We start from the raw sequence: 25,724 nt of genomic DNA on the forward strand, positions 1-25,724 counted from the left end.
GTCCAATGCCCCATCCAGGGAGGAGGGGGGCAGAGAGAGGGATGGAAGATAAGTTGCTAGGGGTGGGTGAGACAGAGACAGGGAACAAAATTGGAGAAGATCCCTTGGGTGTTTTGAGGTTCGTCTATAGATCCCCCACCCCCACAAAGGTGTCCTACATCAAAGAGGCGGACACAGGGGTCAGATTCTGTCACCAAAGCCTGGAACAAAAACTACTCGTCCTCCACTAGGCCGTGTGCGTAGTATAACTGCACAGGTATGTGCGTGGAGTGAACAAGGGATGACAAATTCAACCCCCTACACCTGCGGGATGGTGGGGGGTTTATTTCAGGAGAGAGAAGGGGATGTACATATTTGGGTGGGATCATTGCCCCTGATTGAAGGGAAGGGGTGGGGATAGGGCAGGTGAAGATACTGGCTACAGTGTGGGAGTCTAAGATCATGCCCCCACCCCCTTTCTTACTGAGGGTGGGGCCCTTGACATCTTGACATCTCCATCTCTCTCTCTCCTGAATCCCCCACAGTTTGAGCACCCCCTTCCCTCCCAGTCCCATGTGCAGAATTTCTGTTGGCTTCTGCCCCCAACACCCCCCCCCCACACCGTGAGTGAACTTGCAGGAGGGGTTATTCAGGGCTTCTGCTGTTTATGGGAGAAGGGCTGGGGTGGGGGGGTGTGGGGCACGAGAAAACAAACAAGGGAGGATATATCGAGAGAGAGGGAGAGTGGGGAGTGAGGGGGAGAGAAGGGGGAGAATGCGGGACAGAGAAAGGACAAAGTGGAGGAAAGAGGGTGATGAAGATGGGGGAAAAAGTGAAAACAGGGATGAGGAAGTGGGGGAAGAGAGGAATGTGGGACAGAGAGGGCGAGGAGGGGTGGGAGGAGTAAGCAGAGGGGGAAAGCAGGTACGTGAGGTCTGAAAGCGAGGGAAAGAGAGTGAGAGCAGGTGGGAGGGACGGTATGGTATGGGCAGCAGGAAGGATGAGGAGGGAAAGGGTTGAGTCCAGTGTGTTCAGCCAGTGTGCTGAGTACAGGCAGCTGGAAGGGCTGCCCAGTGCGACAGCTCACTGGACGGCCTGTTCATTGGCACTGCTTCCAGAGTCCTGGGGCTTCATCACGTCCGGCAGCTCTGGTGGGCTGGAGAACGGGTCGATACGCAGTGGTTCAAACTGGTCATCTGCAGTGGGCCAGACAGAGAGATGGGTTAGAGTGCAGGGCTGGACAGTAACACCCTCCCCACATTCCCACGACCCCCTTCCTCCTTATGCCCCTCCCCATTCTGCAATCACCTTCTTTCTGTCTCTGTAATCGCCACTGCCTTACACCCCCCTACTCCGTCTTGCTAACCTCCCCCTACACACCTCACCATCTCTGAGAGACAAAGACAAACAGAAAGGGAGCGGTCAAGAGGTCATAAGACATAGATGCAGAATTAGGACATTCAGCCCATTGAGTCTGCTCTGCCCTTCAATCATGGCTGATTTTTTTCCCTCCACTCAATCCCATTCTCCTGAATTCTCCCCTTCCCCTCCTAATCAAGTGCAAAAGTAACAGGGCTGTTGTCATGGGAGTCTTCAACTTCCCTAACAGAAGAATGGACGGTGGTTGGGTCTCTGCACTGAGTTGTCTCTGTAACTCGGAAGGGAAGACGGAAGATGAGGCACACTGTGGTGATAGGGAATTCATCAATTAGGGGGATGGACAGTGGGCAAGTAAGAGTTTCCCCATATAGTATGTTGCCTTCTGGGTGCCAGGGTCCAGGATATCTCAGATTGAGTTCTCAACATTCATAAGTGGAAGGGTGAACAGCCAGATGTCGTCGTCCATGTAGGTACCAATGACATGGGTAGGACGAATTACAAGAGAGTTCAGGGAGTTAGGTGCTAAAATAAAGGACAGTACCCTCCAGGGTTGAGACCTCAGGATTGCTACCCGTGCCACGTGCTAGTGAGGCTAGAACTTGGAAGATTATACAGTTTAATACGTGGCCAAGGATTTGGTGTAGGAGGAAGGACTTAAGATTTTTGGATCATTGAACTCTCTTGCAGGTGGGACCCATACAGAAGGGACGGCTTGCACCTGAACCGGAAGGTGACTAATATCCTAGCGGGAAGGTTTGTTATTGCAGCACGGTGGGGTTTAAATTGGAGTTATAGGGGGATGGGAATCAGTGCCAGAAGAACTTATGGAGAGGTTGTGGAGGCAGATGTTGATAAGACCTCAGACAAAGTTAGGAGTCAAAAGGCTGAGCATGGGGGCAACAAAATAAAAAGGGGTGAATACAGGACTGAATGCACACAGTATACGGAATAAGGTAGATGAACTTGCAGCACAATGGCAGATTTTCAGGTATGATGTTGTCGGCATCACTGAATCATGGCTGAAAGATTATAGCTGGGAGCTTAATGTCCAATGATACACATTGTATCGAAAGGATAGGCAGGAAGGCAGAGGAGGTAGCGCATCTTTGTTGGTAAAAAAAAATGAAATCAAATAGTTAGAAAGAGGTGACATAAGGCCAGAAGGTGTTGAATCATTGTGGATAAAGCTAAGGAATTGCAAGGGTAAAAAGACCCTGATGGGAGTTGTATACAGACACCCAAACAGCAGTAAGAATTTGACCTAAAAATTACAACAGGAGATAGAAATTGCATGCCAAATGGGCAACGTTACAATAGTCATTGGGGACTTCAATATGCAGGCAGATCGGGAAAATCAGATTGGTGCTGATTTTCTAGGGGGGTGGGGGAAATTTCTCGAGTGCCCACAAGATGGCTTTCCTGAATTGGGTGTTGTGCAAGAACTGGAATTGATTACAGAGCTTAAGGTAAAAGAACCCTTAGGGGCCAGTGATCATTACATGATCAAATTCACCCTGAAATTTGAGAAGGAGAAACTAAAGTCAGTTATATCAGTATTACAATGGAGTGAAGGGAAATACAGAGGCATGAGAAAAGAGTTGGTCAGAGTGGTTGGAAAAGAACACTGGCAGGGATGACGGCAGGGCAACAATGGCTGGAATTTCTGGGAACAATTCGGAAGGCATAGGAGATATACATCCCAAAGAGGAAGAGGCATTCTAAAAGAAAGATGACACAACCGTGTCTAACAAGAGAAGTCAAAACCAACATAAAAGCCAAAGATAGGACATATAATAGAGCACAAATTAACGGGAAGTTAAAGGATTGGGAAGCTTTTAAAAACCAACACAAGGCAACTAAAAAAAAATGTAATTAAGGTAAAGATGAAATACAAAAATAAGTTAGCCAATAATATTAAAGAGGATACCAAAAGTTTCTTTAGATACATAAAGTGCAAAAGAGAAGCAAGAGTGGATATCGGACTGCTGGAAAATGATGCTGGACAGGTAGCAATGGAGAACAATAAAATGGCAGATGAACAAGTATTTTGCATCAGTCGTTACTGTGGAAGATACTTGTAGTATCGTGGAAGTTCCAGGAGTCATGTAGAGTGTGATGTTACCATAACTAGAGAGAAGGTTCTTGGGAAACTGAAGGTTTGAAGGTAGATAAGTCACCTGGACCAGATGGTGTACACTCCAGGGTTCTGAAAGAGGTGGCTGAAGAGATTGTGGAGCCATTAGTAATGACCTTTCAAGAATCTCTAGATTCTGGAAGACTGGAAAATTGCAAATGTCACTCAACTCTTCAAGAAGGGAGAGAGGCACAAGCTAGTTAGTCCTGACCTCTGATTGGGAAGATGTTGGAGTCGATTATTAAGATTCTCAGGAAACTTGAAGGCACATGTGAAAATAGGCCATAGTCAGCATGGTTCCCTCAAGGGAAAATCTTGCCTGACAAATCTGTTGCAAATCTTTGAATTACAAGATAGACAAAGGAGATTTGCTTGGTGTTATGTACCTGGATTTTCAGAAGGCTTTTGATAAGGTGTCACACGAGGCCACTTAACAAGCTACGAGCTCGTGGTATTACAGGAAATATTTTAGCATGGATAAAGCAATGGCTGATTGGCAATAGGCAAAGAGTGGGAACGAAGGGAGTCTTTTCTGGCTGGCTGCTGGTGGCTAGTGGTGTTCCATAGGGGTCTGTGTTGGGACTGATTCTTCTTACGTTATATGTCAATGATTTGGATGATGGAATTGATGGCTTTGTTACAAAGTTTGCAAACAATATGAAGATAAGTGGAGAGCAGGTAGTTTTGAGGAAGTAGAGAAGCTACAGTAGGATGTAGACAGATCAGGAGAAATGGCAAAGAAATGACAGATGGAATACAGTGTTGGAAAGTGTACAGTCATGCACTCTGGTAGAAGAAATGAAAGGGTCGACTATTTTCTAAGTGGAGGGAAAATACAAAAAAAAACTGAGGTGCAAAAGAATTTGGAAGTATTTGCGCAGAATTTTCTGATTTGCAGGTTGAGTCCGTGGTGAGGAAGGCAAGTGTAATGTTAGCATTCATTTCAAGAAGATTAGAATATAAAAGCAAGGATGTAATGTTGAGACTTTATAAAGCACTGGTGATGCCTCACTTGGAGTACCCTGAGCAGGTTTGGGTCCCTTATCTTAGAAAGGATGTGCTGAAACTGAAGAGGGTTCAATAGAGGTTCACGAAAATGATTCCCGGATTGAACAGCTTGTCACATGAAGATCATTTGATGGCCTGGGCCTGTGTTAATTAGAATTCAGAAAAATGAGTGGTGACCTCACCGAAGCCTATTAGATGGTGAGTGGATGTTTTCTATGGTGGGAGAGTCTAAGACCAGAGGACACAGCTTCAGAGTAGAGAGATGAGGAAGAATTTCTTTAGCTAGAGTGGTAAATCTGAAGAATTCTTTACTACAGGCAGCTGTGTAGGCCAAATTTTTATGTGTATTTAAGGCAGAGGTTGATAGATTCTTGATTGTTTAGGGTATGAAGGGATACAGGGCACAGGCAGGAGATTGGGGCTGAGAGGAAAATTGGATCAGCCATGATGAAATAGTGGAGCAGATGCGATGGGCCAAATGGCCTAATTCTGCTCCTATATCTTATAGTCTTATGCTGTCAGATCTCTTGGTGGGTGAACACTTTGGAGAGTGCCCATTAATTTGTCATTAATTAGGATGGGGGAATTATGATATTAGGCAGGAACTTGGGAGCATAAATTGGGAATGCACGTACTCAGGAAAAGGCACAATGGAAATGGGGAGCTCTTGCTTGCTGTTCTAGATAGGTTTGTCCCATTGAGGCAGGGAAAGAATTGAAGGGTGAAGGAACCATAGTTGACAAGAGATATGAAGCATCTTATCAAGAGAAAGAAAGAAGTTTACTTAAGGTTTAGTAACAAGGATCAAACAAGACACAAGAGAATTACAAGGAAGCCAGGAAGGAACTTAAGAAAGGATGGAAGAGTGAGAAGAGAGCATGGTGATTAGAATTAGGGAAAATACCAAGGCATTCTACATGTGAAGAACAGGAGGGAGACCAGAGTGAGGGTAGGATTATTTTAGAAACATGCACTTGGAGACAGAGGAGGAAGTTTTTAAATGAATATTTTGCTTCAGTATTCACCAATGAGAGAAACCTTGAAGTCTGTGAGGACAGTGTACATCAGGCTGATATTTTGCAACAGTCGACATTACAAAAGAGGATATGCTGGAACTACAGAAAATCATTAGGATAGATAAGTCCTAGGGCCATACGAAATAGAAATGTAGAAAATAAGTGCAGGAGTAGGCCATTTAGCCCTTTGAGCCTGCACGGCCATTCAGTATGATCATGGCTGATCATCCAACTCAGAACCCTGTACCTGCTTTCTCTCCATACCCCCAATCCCTTTAGCCACAAGGGCCATATCTAACCTCCTCTTAAATATAGCCAATGAACCGGCCTCAACTGTTTCCTGTGGCAGAGAATTCCACAGATTCACCACTCTCTGTGTGAAGAAGTTTTTCTTCATCTCAGTCCTAAAAGGCTTCCCTTTTATCCTTAAACTGTGACCCCTCGTTCTGGACTTTCCCAACATCGGAAACAATCTTCCTGCACCTAGCCTGTCCAATTCCTTTAGAATTTTATACGTTTCAATAAGATCCCCCCTCAATCTTCTAAATTCTAGTGACTATAAGCCTAGTCAAACCAGTCTTTCTTCACATGAAAGTCCTGCCATCCCAGGAATCAATCTGGTGAACCTTCTCTGTACTCCCTCTATGGCAAGAATGTCTTTCCTCAGATTAGGGGACCAAAACTGCACACAATATTCTAGGTGCGGTCTCACCAAGGCCTTGTAGAACTGCAGTAGAACCTCCCTGCTCCTGTACTCAAATCCCTTTGCTATGAATGCCAACATACCATTTGCCTTTTTCACCGCCTGCTGTACCTGCATGCCCACCTTCAGTGACTGGTGTACAATGACACCCAGGTCTCGTTGCATCTCCCCTTTTCCTAATCGGCCACGATTCAGATAATAATCTGTTTTCGCAACCAAAGTGGATAACCTCACATTTATCCACATTAAATTGCATATGCCATGAATTTGCCCACTCACCTAACCTATCCAAGTCACCCTGCATCCTCTAAGCATCCTCCTCACAGCTAACACCAGCGCCCAGCTTCGTGTCATCTGCAAACTTGGAGATGCTGCATTTAATTCCCTCGTCTAAATCATTAATATATATTGTAAACAACTAGGGTCCCAGCACTGAGCCTTGTGTTACCCCACTAGTTACTGCCTGCCATTCTGAAAAGGTCCCGTTTACTCCCACTCTTTGCTTCCTGTCTGCCAACCAATTCTCTATCCACATCAATACCATACCCCCAATACCGTGTGCTTTAAGTTTGCACACTAATCTCCTGTGTGGGACCTTGTCAAAAGCCTTTTGAAAATCTAAATATACCACATCCACTGGCTCTCCCCTATCCACTCTACTAGTTACATCTTCAAAAAATTCTATAAGATTTGTCAGACATGATTTTCCTTTCACAAATCCATGTTGACTTTGTCCGATGATTTCCTAATATACCCTAAGTAACTACAGTAAGTGAGGGAAGAGCTGCAGCACTTTGGCAATGATCTTTGTGTCCTCACCAGCCACATGAGTAGGGGTGACCCTGGTAATTATAGACCAGTGAGTCTTATTTCAGTGGTGGGCAAATTATTGAATCGGATTATTAGAGACAGGATTTATGACTATTTGGAGAAGCATAGCCTGATTAGGAATAGTTGGGGCTAGTCACGCCTCACAAGCCTGACTGAATTCTTTGCGGACGTGACAAAGTACATCGATGAAGGTAGAGCAGTGGACGTGGTGTCTGTGGATTTTAGTAAGGCTTGATAAGGTTCTCCACAGTAGGCTCACTCAGTAGGCATAGGATCCAGTGAACCTGGCTATGTGGATCTGGATTTGTCTTGCCACTAAAGGCAGACCGTGGTAGCAGAGCGAGCAGTGGTGTTCCACTGGGGTCTGTTCTGGGACCGCTGGCCTTTGTGATTTTTATAAATGACTCGGATGAGGAACTGGTAGGCTGTGTTGGTAAATTACAGGTGACACAAAGGTTGGTGGTGTTGTGGGTAGCGTAGACAGTTGTCGTGGGTTATAGTGGGGCATTGGCAGGATGCAGATTTGGGCTGAGAAGTGGCAGATGGGAGTTCAACCCGGTAAAGTGTGAAGTGATTCATTTGGAAGGTCGAATTTGAAGGCACAATAATGGCAGGATTCTTAGCAGTGTGGAAGGACTGGGGGATCTTGCAGTTCACACCCATAGATCCCTCAAAGTTGCGGCGGAGGCTGATAAGGTGGTTAAGGCAGCACATGGTGTGCTGGCCTTCATAAGTCACGAGTTAGACCACTGTGCTATATTGTATCTGCCACTTCTTTGCCCATTCTCTCAAACCAGCAGAGATGGGGTGAGGGGGAGGGACAGAAAGGGCAGAAACAGCAAGATTGAGGGGGAGGAGGCAGTGAGTGAAGTGATGGTGAGTGGACGACTCTGTCTGTGACGAGCAGCCCATCTCCTACAGTCCCCCCAACTGTGGCTGAATGAGGGTTGCTCTTTTTCTGCATGAACGCAGGAAACTATCTGCCCACACACGCCTTGCTTCCTCTGACTGGCAGCTCAGAGTGAGGGGTGGGTGTTGTGGAGAGTGCAGGGGTGTGGGACAGCATGGCTCCTGGGAAGGGGCAGGGAGGTGAAAGGGAACTATGGAGAATATCTCCAGAGATCCAATCTGAAAACCGACTGGTGCCTCGCAGGGGGAGATCTGTACACTGACCGGTGTCTCTTACTATCTCTTTTGGGAGTCGGGGGGTGGGGGTTTGGGAATCTATAACACTGTTAGCAGAGGCTGCACAGAGGGGTGAGATCAGCCAGTGTTGTGGACTCAGTTACTTCCAAATAGGGTCAAGGGAGTAGAATTGCAAATGGTAGAGGGTTGGGGACATACATGTGGAGAGCGTGGAGCATGAGGCAGATGGTGGGGGTAAAGAGGGCGAGCAGAGCAGGCCCAGAGGAAGCCCTCCAGCCCTCTCTGCCCCAGGAATTACTGCAGCTGACACCACCATCCTCAGAATATCTTCCCCTAACCGTCTAAAACTCCCCCCTACCACCCTGCCGTTTGGCCGGGGTTGGGAAATGGGAGAGGGCTGCATCTTGGAACACCCCTCTCCCCCTCAAGCTGTGGGACACTCACCCAGCGACTTGAAGGCCAGTCCCACTGTGGCCGGTGCTTGGGGTCGGGCGGTCTGGCTGGTGAAGCCACAGTCACCCAGCGTCTTCGCGTCATCCAGCAGCTGGTCATCCTGTCGGAGGAGGGAGAGGGAGGGGGGGACAGAGTGTGAAAACAAGTTAGTGTTGTGTAATTGTTCGCCTCACAGGTACAGACACACAAGTATTCTCGCTGCGACTCAGATGGTTGATGAGAGGATCCACCGTCTCCCCCAGCACAGGGCCAACCCCCTCAGCAAGTGGCAGCTCCTCTATCACCCACTGAAGGACAGTGCACCATACAGGTTTCTCCTCCAGGAGCAGGACAGGGCCATTCACTCTTTAAACCACATCTGATTTTTCTCTTAAACCCTTCTCCCTGCAGCCCTCAACTTCCTCACCAATCAAGAACCTCTGTCTTAAATACACCCAATGACGTGTTTTCCTCTTTATTTTGACACTGTGTCCTTGGATCGCAAACTCTCCCACTGATGTGGACGTCCTCTCCACGTCCACTCTATCCAAGCCTTTCAGTACCTGGGAGGTTTCAATAAGATCCCTCTCCTCATCTCTTCCTCTTGAACTCAAAGGTACAGGCCCAGAGCCAGCAAACACGCATCGTTCTTTAACCAATTCAGTCCCAGAATCATCAACGTGAATTTCTCTGAGCCCTCTCCAACGCCAGCATGTTCTTTCTAAACTATAGGGCCCAAAACTACTCACAATACTCAGAATGTGGTCTGACCAATGACGTATTATAAAGCCCCAGCGTTGCATCCTTCCTTTTAAATCAGGAATTTTTGTATACGTTACACTGTTCACTTATAGTTCCATACATGACTTACTCTGTAGAGGTGTGGGGAAATACATACTCAGTTTTTCTACTCCAAAAGAAAGTTAAACGAATCGTAAATAAGGCAAGTTATTATGAGCCAACCAATCCACTACTTATTCAACTAAACACTTTAAAATTCAGAGATTTTGTAGATTTTAAAATAATACAAATTATGTATAAAGTAAAAAATGGACAGATACCACAAAGTATCCAAAGATTGTTTAAAATGAGAAAGGCAACATGATTTGAGAGGAACATGTATATTTCAAAAACAAAGGATAAGAACAAATGTAAAAAATCATTGTATTTCAGTCAGAGGGGTGAATCTATGGAACAGTTGTAGTGAGAATTTAAAAACATGCACCACACTTAACAAGTTAAAAAAAATTATTTAATGAACAAATATAAAATACATGATTTTAAATGAATGGGAGTAATGTACATAAATGATATTTGGAATTGGATTTTGTGTTAAATGATTATGAATTTTTTTGTTTTTGATGTGATGATTGACACCAAATATGTTGTCGTCTCAGTAAGAGGGGAGGGCGTAATAAGCTGTAGCTTCAGCCTATACCCTTTCGGTTTGTTTTAAAGAATATCTATGTTTTTTGTTGTGATTTTGTCCTATGAAATCACCGTTGTAAATGATGCTTTTTGTTATGTTTGTACTGACCGAAATAAATTAATTTCATTCATTCATATTCTATTCCTCTGGAAACGAATGCTAACATCGCATTTTCCTTCCTTACAATCGACCCAACCTATAAGTTAACCTTTAGGGAATCCAACACAACTAAGGACACCCTCTTCATCGCCAACATGGTGGAATAAGCTGATACAGCTCTCCTGCATTCAGCTAAAGTAAATAGCGAGGCAGAATGCACAAGAAGTAAAGTTCATGGGAATCTTAATCAGCTGAGTAAGCAGGCCAAGGAATGGCAAACAGAGTTTAGTTTGGATAAGTGCAAGATATTGCTTTTTGGCGAGTAAAATCAAAGTTGGACTTTCACAGAGGACAGAAGGGAGTGTTGTAGAACAGAGGGAGCATTGAGCTCAGGTATGGGATTCCCTGAGAGTGGCAGCACAGGTAGACTGGGGGGTGAAGACGATGTTTGGCACGCTGGCCTTCAGCGCACTGAGTACCCGGGTCAGGAGGTCATGGTGCGTTCGTACAGGATACACTTGGGAGCACTGTGCTCCGTTCTGGTTGTCCCACTAATGGGAACAATGCCATTAAAGTGGAAAGAGTGCTGGTGATTGATAAGGATGTTGTTGGTACTTGAGAGACAGGCTACACAGGCTAGATTTTGATTCTCGGAGGAAAGGAGACCAAGTGATCTTGTAGAGATGTCTAATATCAATAGGGGCATAGACAGGGTGAATACAAACAGTCTTTTTCACTAAAGGCGGGGAATCAAGAACAAAGGGCACAGGATTAAGGTTAAAGGGGAGATTTAATTGGCACTTCCCCCCTCCCCCCAAACTGAGTGTGGTTAAAATATGGAACAAGCTGCAGGGGCATTAACAACATTTAAACTGCATTTGGACAGGTACACAAATAGGAAAGACGTCAAGAAACAAGGGCCAAGTTCAGGCAAATGGGACTGGCTTGGCCGGGGCATCTTGGTCAGCATGGAGCAGATGGGCTGAAGGGTATGTTGTTGTGCTGTATGACTCTACAAGGTGTCTCAGGATGGCAAAATCCACTTTAACACTCATTATCACACCAGTATCAATATTTATTTTGCTTTTCAATGAATGTTACATTAACTCATGTTTATCCTCGTACTCCGCCACAGCAGATAAAAGCTAATTTCATGGCATTGTGTAATAACAATCCAGTTAAACAAAGATTAAACTGATTTTTTTTTCCAAAAAGTTATTAATTAATAATAAGCTAGATAGAGTGAAGCTCCCTCAACACAATCCCATCACACACTCCCAGGGTCAGACAAAAGAGTGAAGCTCGCTCTGCACCATTCAATCACACACTGCCAAGGTCAGACAGGGTGAATCTCCTTCTGTGCTGACTCATCACACATTCCTGGGATCAGAGACAGAGTGAAGATTCCCTCTGCAATGTCCCAGGACATTGGGAACCGCAGTGCATAAGCATAAACACAAACAAACACACACACTTTGTACAGTTCAGATGGACTCTTCACCTCCCAATCTACCTTGTTATGGCCTAGCAACTTATTCTCCACCTACACCATGCCTTCTCCATAACTGTAACAGCTTCTTCTGCACTGTTACTGCTTACTGCACTTATACTACCTCGACATACTGATGTGACAAAATGATCCGTATGGATGGCAGTATGAACAAGGCTTTCCACTGCAGTCTGATGTTACCCTCCCTTCTGGCATCCCCGGGTATCAGTTACACACGCTCCCCCTCATCACTGGAGTGGGCGTACACAGGATTCACCAGGATGTTCCCAGGACTGGAGGGCTTGAGAGGCTGGAGAGGGCCGGGACTATTTTTCCTGAAGGCCAAAGGGTGCCCTGGCGGAGGTTTATAAGACCACGAGAGGCAAATAGAAAAGATGCACAGACTTTGTCTGCAGGGTTGTGGAAATCAAGAACCAGAGGGTATAAGCTTTAAAGTGAGACAGGAGAAATTTTATAGGAAGCCATGGGGCAACCTTTTCACCTAGAGGTTGGTCAGTATTTGGAATGAGCTGCTGGTTGAGGTAGGTACGTTTACCAGTACCTGCTGTTTAAAAAACAGGACATGGATAGAAAACATTTAGAATGTGAGGTCCCAACTTGGATTCCATGGACCCCTCAGTTAATGGTAGGGGTCCATGGCATTAAAAATGTTGGGCACTCTTGGCTTAGAGGGATTTAAGCCAAAGCACAGGCAAACAGAACTAGCTTAGATGGGAATCTTCGTGAACACAGACCAAATGGGTTGAAGGGCTGGATTCCATGATGTATGGCTCAGTGACTCAATGATTCTCGCTCTTCTCCCTCCCTCCACTTTGGGAGGTTAAATCAAGGAAGGTCCTTCATAGAGAACAGCAGGGCCCTGGGGAGTGTTGAAGAACAGAGAGACCCAGGGCTACATATGCATGACTCCCCTGGGACTCCCTGAAAGTGAAACCACTAGTACTCAGGGTAGTGAAGATATCTGACACGCTGGCATGGAGTACAGGAATTGGGACGTCTCGTTACAGCTGTACAAGATATCAGACAGACCATACGGAGAATTGTGTGCAGTTCAGGTCACCCAGCTGTATGAAGGTGAGATTAAGGTGGAGTGAGTGCAGAAAAGATTCGCCAGGGCATGGTTGGGACTGTTTTTCCCTGGAGCGAAGGAGCTGAGGGGTGACCTCTTGAGAGCTTAGATAAGTTGACCAACTCTTTTTTCCCCAGAGGAGGGAAGTCTAAGTGTAGAGGGCAATATGCTCAAGGTGAGAGAGGAAAGTTTTAAAAAGGGCAGACTTTCATCCAGAGGGTGGAAGGGATATGGAATGAGCTGCCAGAGGAAGTGGGAGAGGCAGATACAATTAAGTGTACACGTACACAGATAACCAAGTTGAAGAGGGATATGGGACTAATGCAGGCAAATGGGGGCTAGGTAGACGTGTTAGATAGCAGGGTCGAGTTGGGCAGAAGGGCCTGTTTCCGACTCTATATTTCGATAATGAACCATACATCAATTTACCTGATGGGAATAAACCAACTCTCAGGCAGAGCAGAAGACAACATCACCACCTGCTGGCTGCAGCTTTACCTCAAATGTCTCCTCTCTCCTGCACACCACCACTTTGCTCCCACTAACCTTTAACCTACCCATGGGTGGGATTCACAGGCACCAATTAATTCCCAACCTCCCGCCTGTTGTCGAGACACTGGATGGAACCAGAGCTTCTGGGAGAAACCCACATTTATACAGAAAACACGCAAATTCCCGCACATGCACACGCAGGCAGGGCAGGGTTCTCTCTGCAAATTTAACAATCTCGCAATCCTTAACAATGGGAGATATGCAGCGAGTTTCCTGCAGGAAACCAACACCATTCCACAAGATGAGTCCACTTGGCTCCTGGAGTGGCAGGGAGGGGTCTACGTGAGCCACCTCAGCTCCATCACTAGTGGGGTGGCAATCTCGATGGCCCTATCATTCCAGTAGAAATGATCAAAGTCCAGGATATAATTCCCAGTCATCTGCTCCACCTTGCTGTGTGCCTGGACGGCGTACCATTGCTATTTGTCGACGTGTATGCCCCCGGGGACAGGGTGTTGCAGATGCACCTGTTCTACCAGGTGTTCACCCTGCTGAGTTCCATCAACGCCAGAGACTGCGTCATCCTCAAGAGGAGATTTCAACTCTACCCTCGGGGGGGGGGATGACTCTGGTCTCCAGCGTCAATGAAGAAGTTAAAGGAGTTAGTGGGCTCCTTTGGCTTGGTGGCTTTGGCTCCTTGGCTTCCTGTTCCTAGTTCCTTCTTGAGATGGTCGGGGGTGGAGGGGAGGGCCTGCATAAACAACCCTCTTAGGCATATGCCTCCTGCACTAGTAGCCTCCATGCAGCCTGTGGCATGCTCACACCACCACGACACGTGGATGCAGTTCGCTCCTCTGCATTTGCAGGGTGGGGTCCAGGTATGGGCATTTTAGCAACCATCTGCTGAAGGACAGCCGATTTCAGGGCCACCTGGAAGGACACATGAGGACTTCTGCTCCTCCTTTCTATGGTGGGATGTGGGGCTCTGAGATTGAGCAGTTTGAGAGAGAGTTGCTCCACTTAGAGCCCTGCCTTGGTCCAACTGCTGAGGATTCACAGTTATACCAGAAGGAAGGATTCACTGAAAGATCTGTAGCTCCAGCAGCCCCGAGATGCATGCGTGCTGCAGGATTTGGACTGTGGCTTACCCTACTTCTATTCATTAGAGAAGTGGAGGAGAGCAGTTCCTAGCTTCTGAATGTGCCTAATGAAATCAACCAAGAATTATTCTCTTTCTATGAGCCCTTGTTCTCGCCAGACCCATCAAATGTGGAAGCATGCAGGGAGGTCTGGGAGGGTTTGCTGATGGTCAGGCTGGCTGCTCCCGATTTGAGCTGAGCTGTCTACAGCCCTTCGAGCAATTCCTGAGGGTCAAGTTCCCCCAGCCTAGATGCCCTGACCATTGAGTCACTTCAAGCTTTCTGGGATGTCCTGGAAGATGATCATCGTCTTGTTCTAGAGGACAGCCTAGGCACCAGGAAGATTCACCTTTTGTGACAGAGAGCTGTCATGTACCTGTTGCCCAAGGAAGGAGATCTGAAGTGTCTGGTCTCCATTTTGTGTGTGGACTGTTGGCAATGGCCAACAGTCTTGGCTCAGTGTTGGGGCAGGTGATCCATGCCGACCATTGCAATGTAGCACTGGGCCGGTCCATTCTGGACAATGTTCATCCAGTTCGGGATCTGATCCACCTGCTCCAGGACACTGGGTCCCTGGCAGCATTTCTCTCTTTTGACCAGGAGAAAGCATATGACAGTTTCCTGGTGGGCACTCTGCAGGCCTGGACCACACTTTGTAGCATGGGTTTGGCTGTTACACTACACCACAAAGTGCCTCATCAAGGTCAATGGATCATTGATGGCACCCACTCCCTTTCACAGGAAAGTACGTCAGGGAATCCTCAAATCTCACTGGTTGTACACCATCTATGTAGAGCCAGTCCCGTGTCCAGCTCAGAGGGTCTAGTTCTGTACAAGTTGGGCACAGAGGTTGCCTGTCAGCCTATACCAGTGATGTGCTCCCAATTTGACAGATCCCGGTGACCTGCAGTTGATGCCAGGTTTACGCAGCTCCATCCTTCCCCAGGATCAACTGGGCAAAGTGTTCCGGACTCTTAGTGGGTCAACTGCAGGTAGACTCCCGCCGGGGGTGATGAAACATTTTCCTTGGAGCACCAAGCATCTTCCTCTGGGAGGCCTGGCTGGCGAATCGGGAGGACCTAGAGGTGAATGTTGTGGCCTGGCTCCTGAGGGTACTTTCCTACCGAGGTGAGGTTTTTTGGTACCAAATGGCCATGTTACAGAGGAAGTTAGTGGACTTCTTCTGGGGCAGCAGGAAATACTTTGCAGTGGTCCCGAGTCTCCTGATTGGAAATGGTAGACAGTCGCCGGTGCGCGTCTGCACACATGTTGGCGACTCTTGGTCTCAGGACCCTGTAGAGACTGCTGTACTCCGAGCACCCTCTCTGATGTCATGGGTTCATGACGGCCCTACTTCAGAGTGGCCACCACATTAGCGAAATGGCTTGGCTATCTCTGGTGGACGTCAGCCGTGCTGTTCTGCAGAGGCTGCCTGGCTTCTATCAGGACTTGCTAAGGTCTTACCCCAGCCCTACATCATTAGGTGCTGGTGCAGCTCAGGTCAGTGGAGTATTTCTAGCTGAGCCCAGCTCTGCTCAACTGGAGTTTCTTGTTGGCCCCAAGCCACAGATTCTTATCTGGGAGCTGGTCTCTCAAAATTTGAGCCATCTCACATCGACACCTGCAGTCCCTTTCAGAGCTGCAGGTAGGGGATACCTATATGAGCAGCTACCCTGCGCCATCTGTTTCCTAGCCATCGTTCACCATCCCAACATGCTGTGCATCAATCTTCACACCTGGGAGCCAGTGAAAGCCATTCTGTTATGGTGTCCTCCCCTTGTACACGGATCTCCCAGCTGCTTGTCACTTCTGCTGGCTGGAAGAAACCATGAACCATATGTACATGGAGTGCACGAGGCTGCAGCCCTTACTTGCATATCTGAGGGGGCTGTTTCTTGCCTTCTGGCTGCATTTTAGCTCCACCCTAGCTCCACCCTCTCCATCTTTGGTCATCCAGTAAAGAGGGGGAAGGGAGGGAGGAGGATGTCCTAGTTAACCTGCTCCTGGGGCTGGCTAAGATAGTTATCTGTGGGTCCTGGAGACAGACTGGGCTCACTGCCTGGAAATGTTCAGGGGTTATGACTGGAAACACAACACGTGGCATCCATGGGTAACAGAGGTGATTTGAAACCGCTGGGCACCGCAGGGATCAAATCTTCAAGGGATCTTGAAGAAGATGAGAATGCATTAATTTAGTTTCTGTTAGTTATGATTTGGCCGGGTTTTGTTTGTAATTGTACATTGGTGTAGTGGCATGAATTTGTAATAAGCGTATTTTTGTAAAATGAAAGGGGGCAAACACAGAGTGAAGCTCCCACCACACTGCACTATCACATACTGTATTCCCGGGGTCAGATACTGAGTAAAGCTCCCTCCACACCAGAATATCATATACTGTATTCCCGGGGTCAGATACTGGGTGAGGCTCCCTCCAAACCAGAATATCACATACTGTATTCCCGGGGTCAGATACTGAGTGAGGCTCCCTCCACACCAGAATATCACATACTGTATTCCCGGGGTCAGATACTGAGTGAGGCTCCCTCCACACCAGAATATCACATACTGTATTCCCGGGGTCAGATACTGGGTGAAGCTCCCTCCACACTAGAATATCACATACTGTATTCCCGGGGTCAGATACTGAGTGAGGCTCCCTCCACACTAGAATATCACATACTGTATTCCCGGGGTCAGATACTGAGTGAGGCTCCCTCCACACCAGAATATCACATACTGTATTCCCGGGGTCAGATACTGGGTGAGGCTCCCTCCACACTAGAATATCACATACTGTATTCCCGGGGTCAGATACTGAGTGAGGCTCCCTCCACACCAGAATATCACATACTGTGTTCCCGGGGTCAGATACTGGGTGAGGCTCCCTCCACACTAGAATATCACATACTGTATTCCCGGGGTCAGATACTGAGTGAGGTTCCCTCCACACTAGAATATCATATACTGTATGCCCGGGGTCAGATACGGAGTGAGGCTCCCTCCACACCAGAATATCACATACTGTGTTCCCGGGGTCAGATACTGGGTGAGGCTCCCTCCACACTAGAATATCACATACTGTATTCCTGGGGTCAGATACTGAGTGAGGTTCCCTCCACACTAGAATATCACATACTGTATTCCCGGGGTCAGATACTGAGTGAGGCTCCCTCCACACCAGAATATCACATACTGTATTCCCGGGGTCAGATACTGGGTGAGGCTCCCTCCACACCAGAATATCACATACTGTATTCCCGGGGTCAGATACTGGGTGAGGCTCCCTCCACACTGTCCCGTCACCCACTCCAGGGACAGCCACACATTAGGAAGCGGCAAACTGTCACCACACCTTGTAGAGTCGCTGGTCCTCAGGCAATCGCTTCAAGATGCCCTCGACTACCTTCTTCAGCTCCAGAACTGTGGTCGATTCTTTGGCATCGGTGAATATTGTTGTCCTGTGTCGGCGAATCATTAAAAACACATCCTGTTGAGGGGACGGGGCAAAAGGAGACGTTAGCCCTTCCAGAACAGCAGATACCCCCAGTTCAATCACATACTAACAGGAATGGAAGTGTAGCTTCCAACATCCCATCACAGACTCCCGGGGTCAAACACAGGCTGAATCTTGCCCCACCGTACCGTCCCATCACACAATCCTGGGTCAGACAGAGTGAGAAGACCTCCACACCATTCCACCACACTCTCTGCGCTGTCCCATCTTTACTCTCTGTACATCCATGATTGTGTCACCACCCACAGCCCCAATCTGCTAATTAAATTTGCTGACGATACTACATTGATTGGCCTAATCTCAAATAATAATGAGGCAGCCTACAGAGAAGTCATCACCCTGACACAGTGGTGTCAAGAAAACAACCTCCCCCTCAGTGTCACAAAAACAAAGAAGTTGGTTGTGGACTACAGGATGCATGGAGGCAGCTATAACCCCCATAGACATCAATAGATCTGGGGTTGAGAGGGTGAACAGTCTTAAATTCCTCAGCATACACATTACTGAGGATTTCACATGGTCTGTACATACCAGCTGTGTGGTGAAAAAAGCATAAGTGTCTTTCACCTCAGATGTTTAAAGAAGATTGGTATGGGTCCCCAAATCCAAAGGACTTTCTACAGAGGCACAACTGAGAGCATCCTGACTGGCTGCATCACTGCTTGGCATGGGAACAGTTCTTTCCTGAATCACAGGACTCTGCAGGGAGTGGTGCAGACAGCCAGCGCATCTGTAGATGTGAAGTTCCCACTATTCAGGAGGCTTACAAAGACAGGTGTGTAAAAAGAGCCTGGAGGATCATTGGGAAACGGTACTACAGCATGAAAGCCAGAACCAACAGGCTGTGGGACAGCTTCTTCCACCAGGCCACCAGATTGATTAATTCACACTGATACATCTGTATTTCTATGCTTTATTGACTGTTCTGTTGTAGATACTGTAACACTTACCCACAGGCTGGTATATGTCTAGGGGAAAAAGGGATCCAGCCACTCTCCAACCCACCTCCCGTACACGCAGGTGCTGTGAGAATCGAGTTTACGCCTCGAGCCCGCCAACAGTATCAAATCCACAACAAATACCGTTATGAAATACACTTTAAAGAGTTTACTAAAATTAAAGAGTAGTAAGCAATACAATATATATACACAAGGAAAAAAAACAAAAGGCGCCACTTATCAAAGTTCAGTCTGTTTAGTGCACTCGTTGGAGCTCAATCAACGAACCAATCGACCCATCCGGCCGTCGCACCTGGGACCACCCCGGTGGTCTTACGAGCAGTCCAGCACACGTCCACCTTCTTCAGTGTCTTCCTCGGCCTCTCCCAAAAAACCCGCGAAAACCCCTCCCCCAAGTTCCCAGCATCACAAGACACAATGACATTCCCCATTGATTAACAAATGAATACAATTACCATATCAGCCATTCTAAAGTGAAACAACGGCTAGAGAAACACTTATCCGACAAAGAAACATTCCTACTTGTAACAAACCAAAGAGGCCATTTTGAGTAACATACCCAGGACATTGTACATTCTCTCCCCACCAGCAAATGTCATGCCCTCATGGCATTACTAGAGGTCCCCAAAGCTTCTTGCAACACACAAAACCCAACCCAGGTGCAGAAGGCAATGACATAACTACCCAGAGCAGTAGAAATCACACTCGGTTCTCCCGGTACCACATATGTCAACCGCTCCGGGGGGGCGCTTAATCCTCTGAGATCTCCATACCCCTTCTGCCCCACTGGGCTCCCTCGTCACCTGTGAACCCACTGTCTCGGACACCCCAGGTCTACCTGACAGACCCGCACCCCCTTCCTCACAGGGGTCCTCCCTCACCCGAGATCTCTCCGGCTCACGCTCAGATTCCACCCTCTCTCCCACCAATGTAGGCTCCCTCTCCAATTGACCCTCAAGACCTTCCCTCCGACCCTCAAGACCTTCCCTCCTCTCACCCAATTCAGTATGGGAAGGGCCAGGAGCTTCCTCTCCTGGTACTGGAGCACCAGCGAATGGGAACGGGACCCACTCATCTGAGTCGTCCTCCTCTGAATCGGTAGCCATTCCCGAGTGAGGGACCCGTCCCCGCTCTTCAGCAGCGGGCTCTTCCCGTTCTCCGCTCCCTCGCAGAGTCCTTGTACTGGGCGTAACCTCCCACTCGGGCTCCTTATCCATCCTCGGGTTTCACCCGGTAAACTGGCAGGTTAGGCATCTGGCTCTCTATTACATAGGGGCTGGCCGCCCATCGATCTGCCAACTTGTGCTTACCAGGGAGTCCCAAATTCCGTAAAAGGACCCGGTCGCCCGGTAATAATTGTACAAACTTCACCTTTCGATCATACCACATCTTATTCCGCTGATTTTGTTTGGTAGCCGCCGCCTCGGCCAACTCGTACGCCCGCTGTAACTCCCTCTTCATGTCGGACACGTACTTTAGATGGGACTTCCCGGGAAATTCACCCACTCCACCTCCAAAACACACGTCAATGGGCAACCTCGCTTCCCGCCCAAACATCAGATAATAGGGTGAATACCCTGTAGCCTCATTGCGAGTACAATTGTAACAGTGAACCAATTGTCCAATATGACGACTCCACCTGCTTTTCTGCCCAATCTCCAGCGTCCCGAGCATATCCAACAGGGTCCTGTTGAATCTCTCTGGCTGAGGATCTCCCTGTGGGTGGTAAGGGGTAGTCCTGGATTTCTCAACCCCAAGCATAGTCAGTAATTCCTGGATAAGGCGGCTCTCAAAGTCCCGCCCCTGATCACTATGGATTTGCCTGGGAAGGCCGTAATGCACAAAGTACTTCTCCCATAGCACCTTCGCCACTGTCGTCGCCTTCTGATCCTTGGTGGGAAATGCCTGAGCATAGCGAGTGTAATGATCGGTGATGACTAATACATTCGCGGTGTTGCTGGTGTCAGGCTCAATCGACAGGAAATCCATACATACCAGGTCCAGAGGTCCCGCACTCTGCAAGTGCGACAGTGGAGCCGCCAACACTGGCAGGGTCTTCCTCTGGATGCAACGACGGCATCCCCTACAGTATTCTTCGACGTCCCCCCTCATCCGGGGCCAGTAGAACCGGTCTTTGAATAATCCATATGTCTTTTCCACCCCCAAATGTCCAGAATCATCATGTAAGGCCTGGAGTACAGTCTGGCGATACTCCTCCGGCAGGACCAGTTGCCAACAGCGGGGTTGGTCCGGAGGCGTCGTTACCCGGTACAAGATTTTGTTCTTTAACTTCAACCGAGACCACTCCTTCAACAACAGAGGCACGTATGGGTGTTTCGCCTTCTCAGCCAACGCCCCATCCCCCTTCTCGACCGCTCTCCACACTGTGCCAATGCCCGGGTCATTTTGCTGAGCAGTTGCCACTTCCCCCGGACTCAGTTCCGGCAACTGTTTAGTCCCCAGAGCGGTCAGGTCACAGTAAACTAGGGGTATGGCGTCGTCAAAAACCCCCAAATGGTCCACGGCTCGTTCCAGCCTCCCTCTTCCCTCAGCTTTCACGGTGATAACAAACTGACACATCGCCTTCACTCCAGGGGCAGGGACACTCTCCCACTCGTCCCTCTCCTCCTCCCCCGGCTCCCGACGAGACAATGCATCCGCATCGATATTCTTGCTTCCGGGGCGGTATCTCAGGCTGAAATCATATACCGACAATGCCGCCAGCCACCGATGTCCTGTGGCATCCAGCTTCGCCGAAGTCAAAATATAAGTGAGAGGATTGTTATCCGTTCTCACCTCAAACTTGGCTCCGTAAAGGTAATCGCCCAGCTTGTCCACCACCGCCCACTTCAGCGCCAGGAACTCCAACTTGTGAGTGGGATAGTTTCTCTCCGATGGCGACAAGCTTCGGCTGACAAAGGCTACCGGCCTCAATGCTTTGCCATGCTCCTGGTACAGAACAGCCCCGAGACCCTCTCGGCTGGCATCCGTGTGCAGCACATATGGCTTCTGGGGATCGGCAAAAGCCAACACCGGGGCCTGGGTCAGTGCCCTTTTCAAAGATTGGAACGCCTCTTCACATTGATCATCCCATCTCGAGCCAAAAGGTTCCGCCAGGTTCCAGTATCCTCCAGCATCCTGCCTCTGGTTCCCCGTCCTCTTCTTCCCCACCGGGGGATAGCCACACAACAGCTGAGTTAACGGGTGACACACTTTGGCGTATCCTTTCACAAATCGCCGGTAATACCCACAGAATCCCAAAAATGAGCGCAGAGCACCCACTTTCTGGGGTCTCGGCCAGGTGGTCACAGCCTCTATCTTGGTTGGATCAGTAGCCACTCCCTCTCGCGAAATGATATGGCCAATGTAGTTAACCGACGACTTGCAGAACTGGCATTTGTCCAGGAAAGCTTCAACCCTTTTTCATTAAGCCGACCCAACACCTTCAACAGTCTCTCCTCATGTTCCTCCAAAGTCGATCCAAACACTATCAAATCGTCCAGGTACACCAGCACCTCCAACAGATTCATATCCCCCACAGTTCTCTCCATGAGCCTCTGGAAGGTGGCTGGGGCTCCGGATATGCCTTGGGGCATTCGTTCGAACTGAAAGAACCCCAGCGGGCAGATAAAAGCAGTCTTCTCTTTATCGGCCGCACTCATCGGGATCTGGTAATACCCACTTCTTAAATCCAGCACACTGAACCACTTCGCACCGCTCAGGCAGGCCAACGCATCCTCGACTCTTGGGACAGTATATTGATCAGGGACAGTTCGCCGATTCAACGTCCTGTAGTCAACACACATGCGCACTCGCCCATTCTTCTTCCGTGCCACCACTATTGGGGACGCATAAGGACTTCGAGACTCAGCTATGATTCCGGCCTCCTTCAACTTGCACAAGTGCTGTCGCACGTCCTCAACATCTGCCGGAGCCAGCCGCCGGGATCTCTCTCGGAACGGGGAGTCCTCCGTCACCCGGATGGTGTGGCGAGTGCTTTTGGAGCAGCCAACATCAAACTCGCCCCGAGAAAAAACAGCTTCCATCTTCAGCATCTTCTCCACTAGCCTGCGTTTCCACTCCGGCGACACTGGGGAATCCCCGAAGTTAAAGGCTTCAGCAGTCAGCTCCCTTCGATGCTCCGATCCCTCCCCGTTAGGGGTCCGCACCGGTGCGCTGGACATTACTGTCACCGGGAACAGATGCGCCAGCGGCATTCCCCTCTTAAAGGTGATTTCTCTTGCCGTGGTGTTCCTGACACTTATAGCTATACGCCTCGCATGTACCACCCCTGGTCTCTGCACTTCGGGCCTCACCAGCGCCCCCGCCGGAAATCGTGTCTCCCCTTCAAGATCGTCTGGGGCATCTACTAACAGGGCTTCTCCCGTCGGCACTCCTGGGAATCTGGGGGTCCCCATCACTAGGGCTACCTCCCCGGGTCGGATCACCTTGGGCCTCGCCTGCGTACACCACACCATCCCTCGTTTACACTCCGGGTCCAGCCCTTGGGAGGCAACCCCTTCTGCGAACACTGCTCGAAACACTGGATGCACCGAGAGGGTCTCCAGAAAGTCTTCCCCCCCTTTCTCCTTACAAGCTCCCAGGAGCCGTCGCACAACTGGGGAGTTAGTCCCCACCAGGAGGGCAGCACCACCGGTTTCCACCGGGTCAGGACACACCAACACCAACGTCTCAATAGCTTCCGACACTCCCACGTCGCCCTCCGAGAACTCCAATCTCACCGATAGGTACCCATCGTACGGGTAGTCACCCTCGCTCACACCCCAAATCTGCAGGGCGTCAAATGGTGTTACGGGCAAATGCTTTAGATGTTGATTGTAGAAAGACCGGTACAATAAGGTCACCTGCGATCCCGTATCAAGAACGGCTTTTGCGTAAATTCCCTCTATCCGTAGATCCACACTGGCACGGGGTCCTACCAGCCCATCCGGAACAGAGGCATGGACACCCGGTGGTCTTCCGGCTGATCTCTGGGAACGTGTTCTTCCAGAGGCTCCAGTCCGTTCCCTCACTGAGCCTCTCCTAAGTTTCCCGACACCTCTCCCTCTTTTAGTCATAGGGGGGCTTGTCCTCCGCGGGACTCCTTGTCTCTCACAATCCTACCTAAAGTGACCCTCCTCTCCACAGCTATAGCACACCCTCGGCCTTCCACAGTCCCGCCTGAAATGCCCCTCTTTCCCACAGTTAAAGCACACACTGCCGGCCGCCCCTCCTCTCCCAGGACGGCTCCTGCTCCCAATCCACTGCACTGATCGCCCCTGAGAGTAGGTACCTCCCCGGTCCCTCCCCTCCAAAGGGGGTTCCCTACTCCCCGGGGGAATTGTCATTCCTCCACTCAGCCACCACTTCCTGTATCGCTGAGGATTGCTCCCGTAGGCCCGTGCCCCTTTTCCGCCCCAACGCTCTCTCTTCCTCTCGCACCTCTCTAATCAGTTGCCCGAAGGATGGAGGGGGACCTTTCCTATAAGCTTGCCGGATAGTCCACGCCACCTTGTCCTCCTCCAGAGAGCCACTGAATAGCTGACTCATCCTCACGCTAGCCACGTCAATCGCCTTCACTACCCCTCGGCGCCGCAGCCCCGAGAGCATCCCCTCCATCCTAAATATGTACTCGGAGAGCTTTTCCCCTCTCCACTGTTCCAGGCGTTGAAACTCTGCTAAAAGCAGCCAGGGTTCCCCTGACAACCCAAACGCTCCCTCCAAAACTTCTAGGCAGTCCTCCACTGAGGCCCCAGGCTTCTCAGCTTTCAACTCCCGGACGGTTTTGGCTGCTAAACCCCTCAAACTTCCCACCAATCGCTGCCTCTTCTCCTCCTCTGAGCCTGGCCACTCCTCTAACATCAAAGACGTATGCTCGATCCAGGTCTCATAGTCCACCTCCCCATCCGGAGTAGGCTTGGCTCCGGAGAACACCCCCAGCTTCAGCCGTGGCCTCTTGGCCACCCCCACCAGGGAGTTAAGTGCGGCTGCCAGCTCCGAGGCTTCCACCCTACCTGGGGAGCGGGGCTTAGTCACGACTCCCTCCTCCCACCTCCCTTTACTAGTGCCGGGCACCTCTCTGGTGTCCACCTCTAGCTCTAGCTCTTCCCCCGATGTCTCCTCAGCCTCATCCTGGTAGGAGTGGAGCCCCCACGGCCCCTCCTCCCCCGGTACACTGACCGTCGCCGGCAGTTCCACCGTCCTGACTTCAGCACTCGTACGAACCAACACCCAGCTAGACTCTACCTCTTTACCACATCGTCTAGCTACCAATTCTACCTGCCCAATACCCTTCACCGAACTTAAACCCCGCACTATCGCGTCTCCCGAAACTCGAACATCCACTCCGCTCACTACGCATGCGTACTGTACCGGTACACCTTCAAACTGGCACCAACAAACAAACTTATCTCTGTCCATCGTCCTCTGCTGCCTGCGACTCCACAGCCCCTGACAATCCAATCCGGGACGAGCACCCCACAAATGTAACACTTACCCACAGGCTGGTATATGTCTAGGGGAAAAAGGGATCCAGCCACTCTCCAACCCACCTCCCGTACACACAGGTGCTGTGAGAATCGAGTTTACGTCTCGAGCCCGCCAACAGTATCAAATCCACAACAAATACCGTTATGAAATACACTTTAAAGAGTTTACTAAAATTAAAAAGAGTAGTAAGCAATACAATATATATACACAAGGAAAAAAAACAAAAGGCGCCACTTATCAAAGTTCAGTCTGTTTAGTGCACTCGTTGGAGCTCAATCAACGAACCAATCGACCCATCCGGCCGTGGCACCTGGGACCACCCCGGTGGTCTTACGAGCAGTCCAGCACACGTCCACCTTCTTCAGTGTCTTCCTCGGCATCTCCCAAAAAACCCG

General features: G+C 49.2%; 1 protein-coding gene across 1 annotated transcript in view; it reads right to left on the reverse strand.

Annotated features, from left to right (window-relative positions):
• Positions 1–655: 655 nt before the first annotated feature.
• The window catches only part of elob (elongin B), a 37,529-nt gene continuing 12,460 nt past the window's right edge, over positions 656–25,724 (reverse strand). The window contains exons 2-4 of the mRNA XM_059953933.1: positions 17,720–17,854; positions 8,642–8,750; positions 656–1,175 (exon numbers count right to left, since the gene is read on the reverse strand). Of these exons, the coding sequence (XP_059809916.1) occupies positions 1,063–1,175; positions 8,642–8,750; positions 17,720–17,854 (357 nt within the window). The 3' untranslated portion in view covers positions 656–1,062. The remainder of the gene's footprint in view (positions 1,176–8,641; positions 8,751–17,719; positions 17,855–25,724) is intronic.

This window comes from Hypanus sabinus, chromosome 29, assembly GCF_030144855.1.
Source record: "Hypanus sabinus isolate sHypSab1 chromosome 29, sHypSab1.hap1, whole genome shotgun sequence".
Classification (NCBI taxonomy): Eukaryota; Metazoa; Chordata; class Chondrichthyes; order Myliobatiformes; family Dasyatidae; genus Hypanus; species Hypanus sabinus.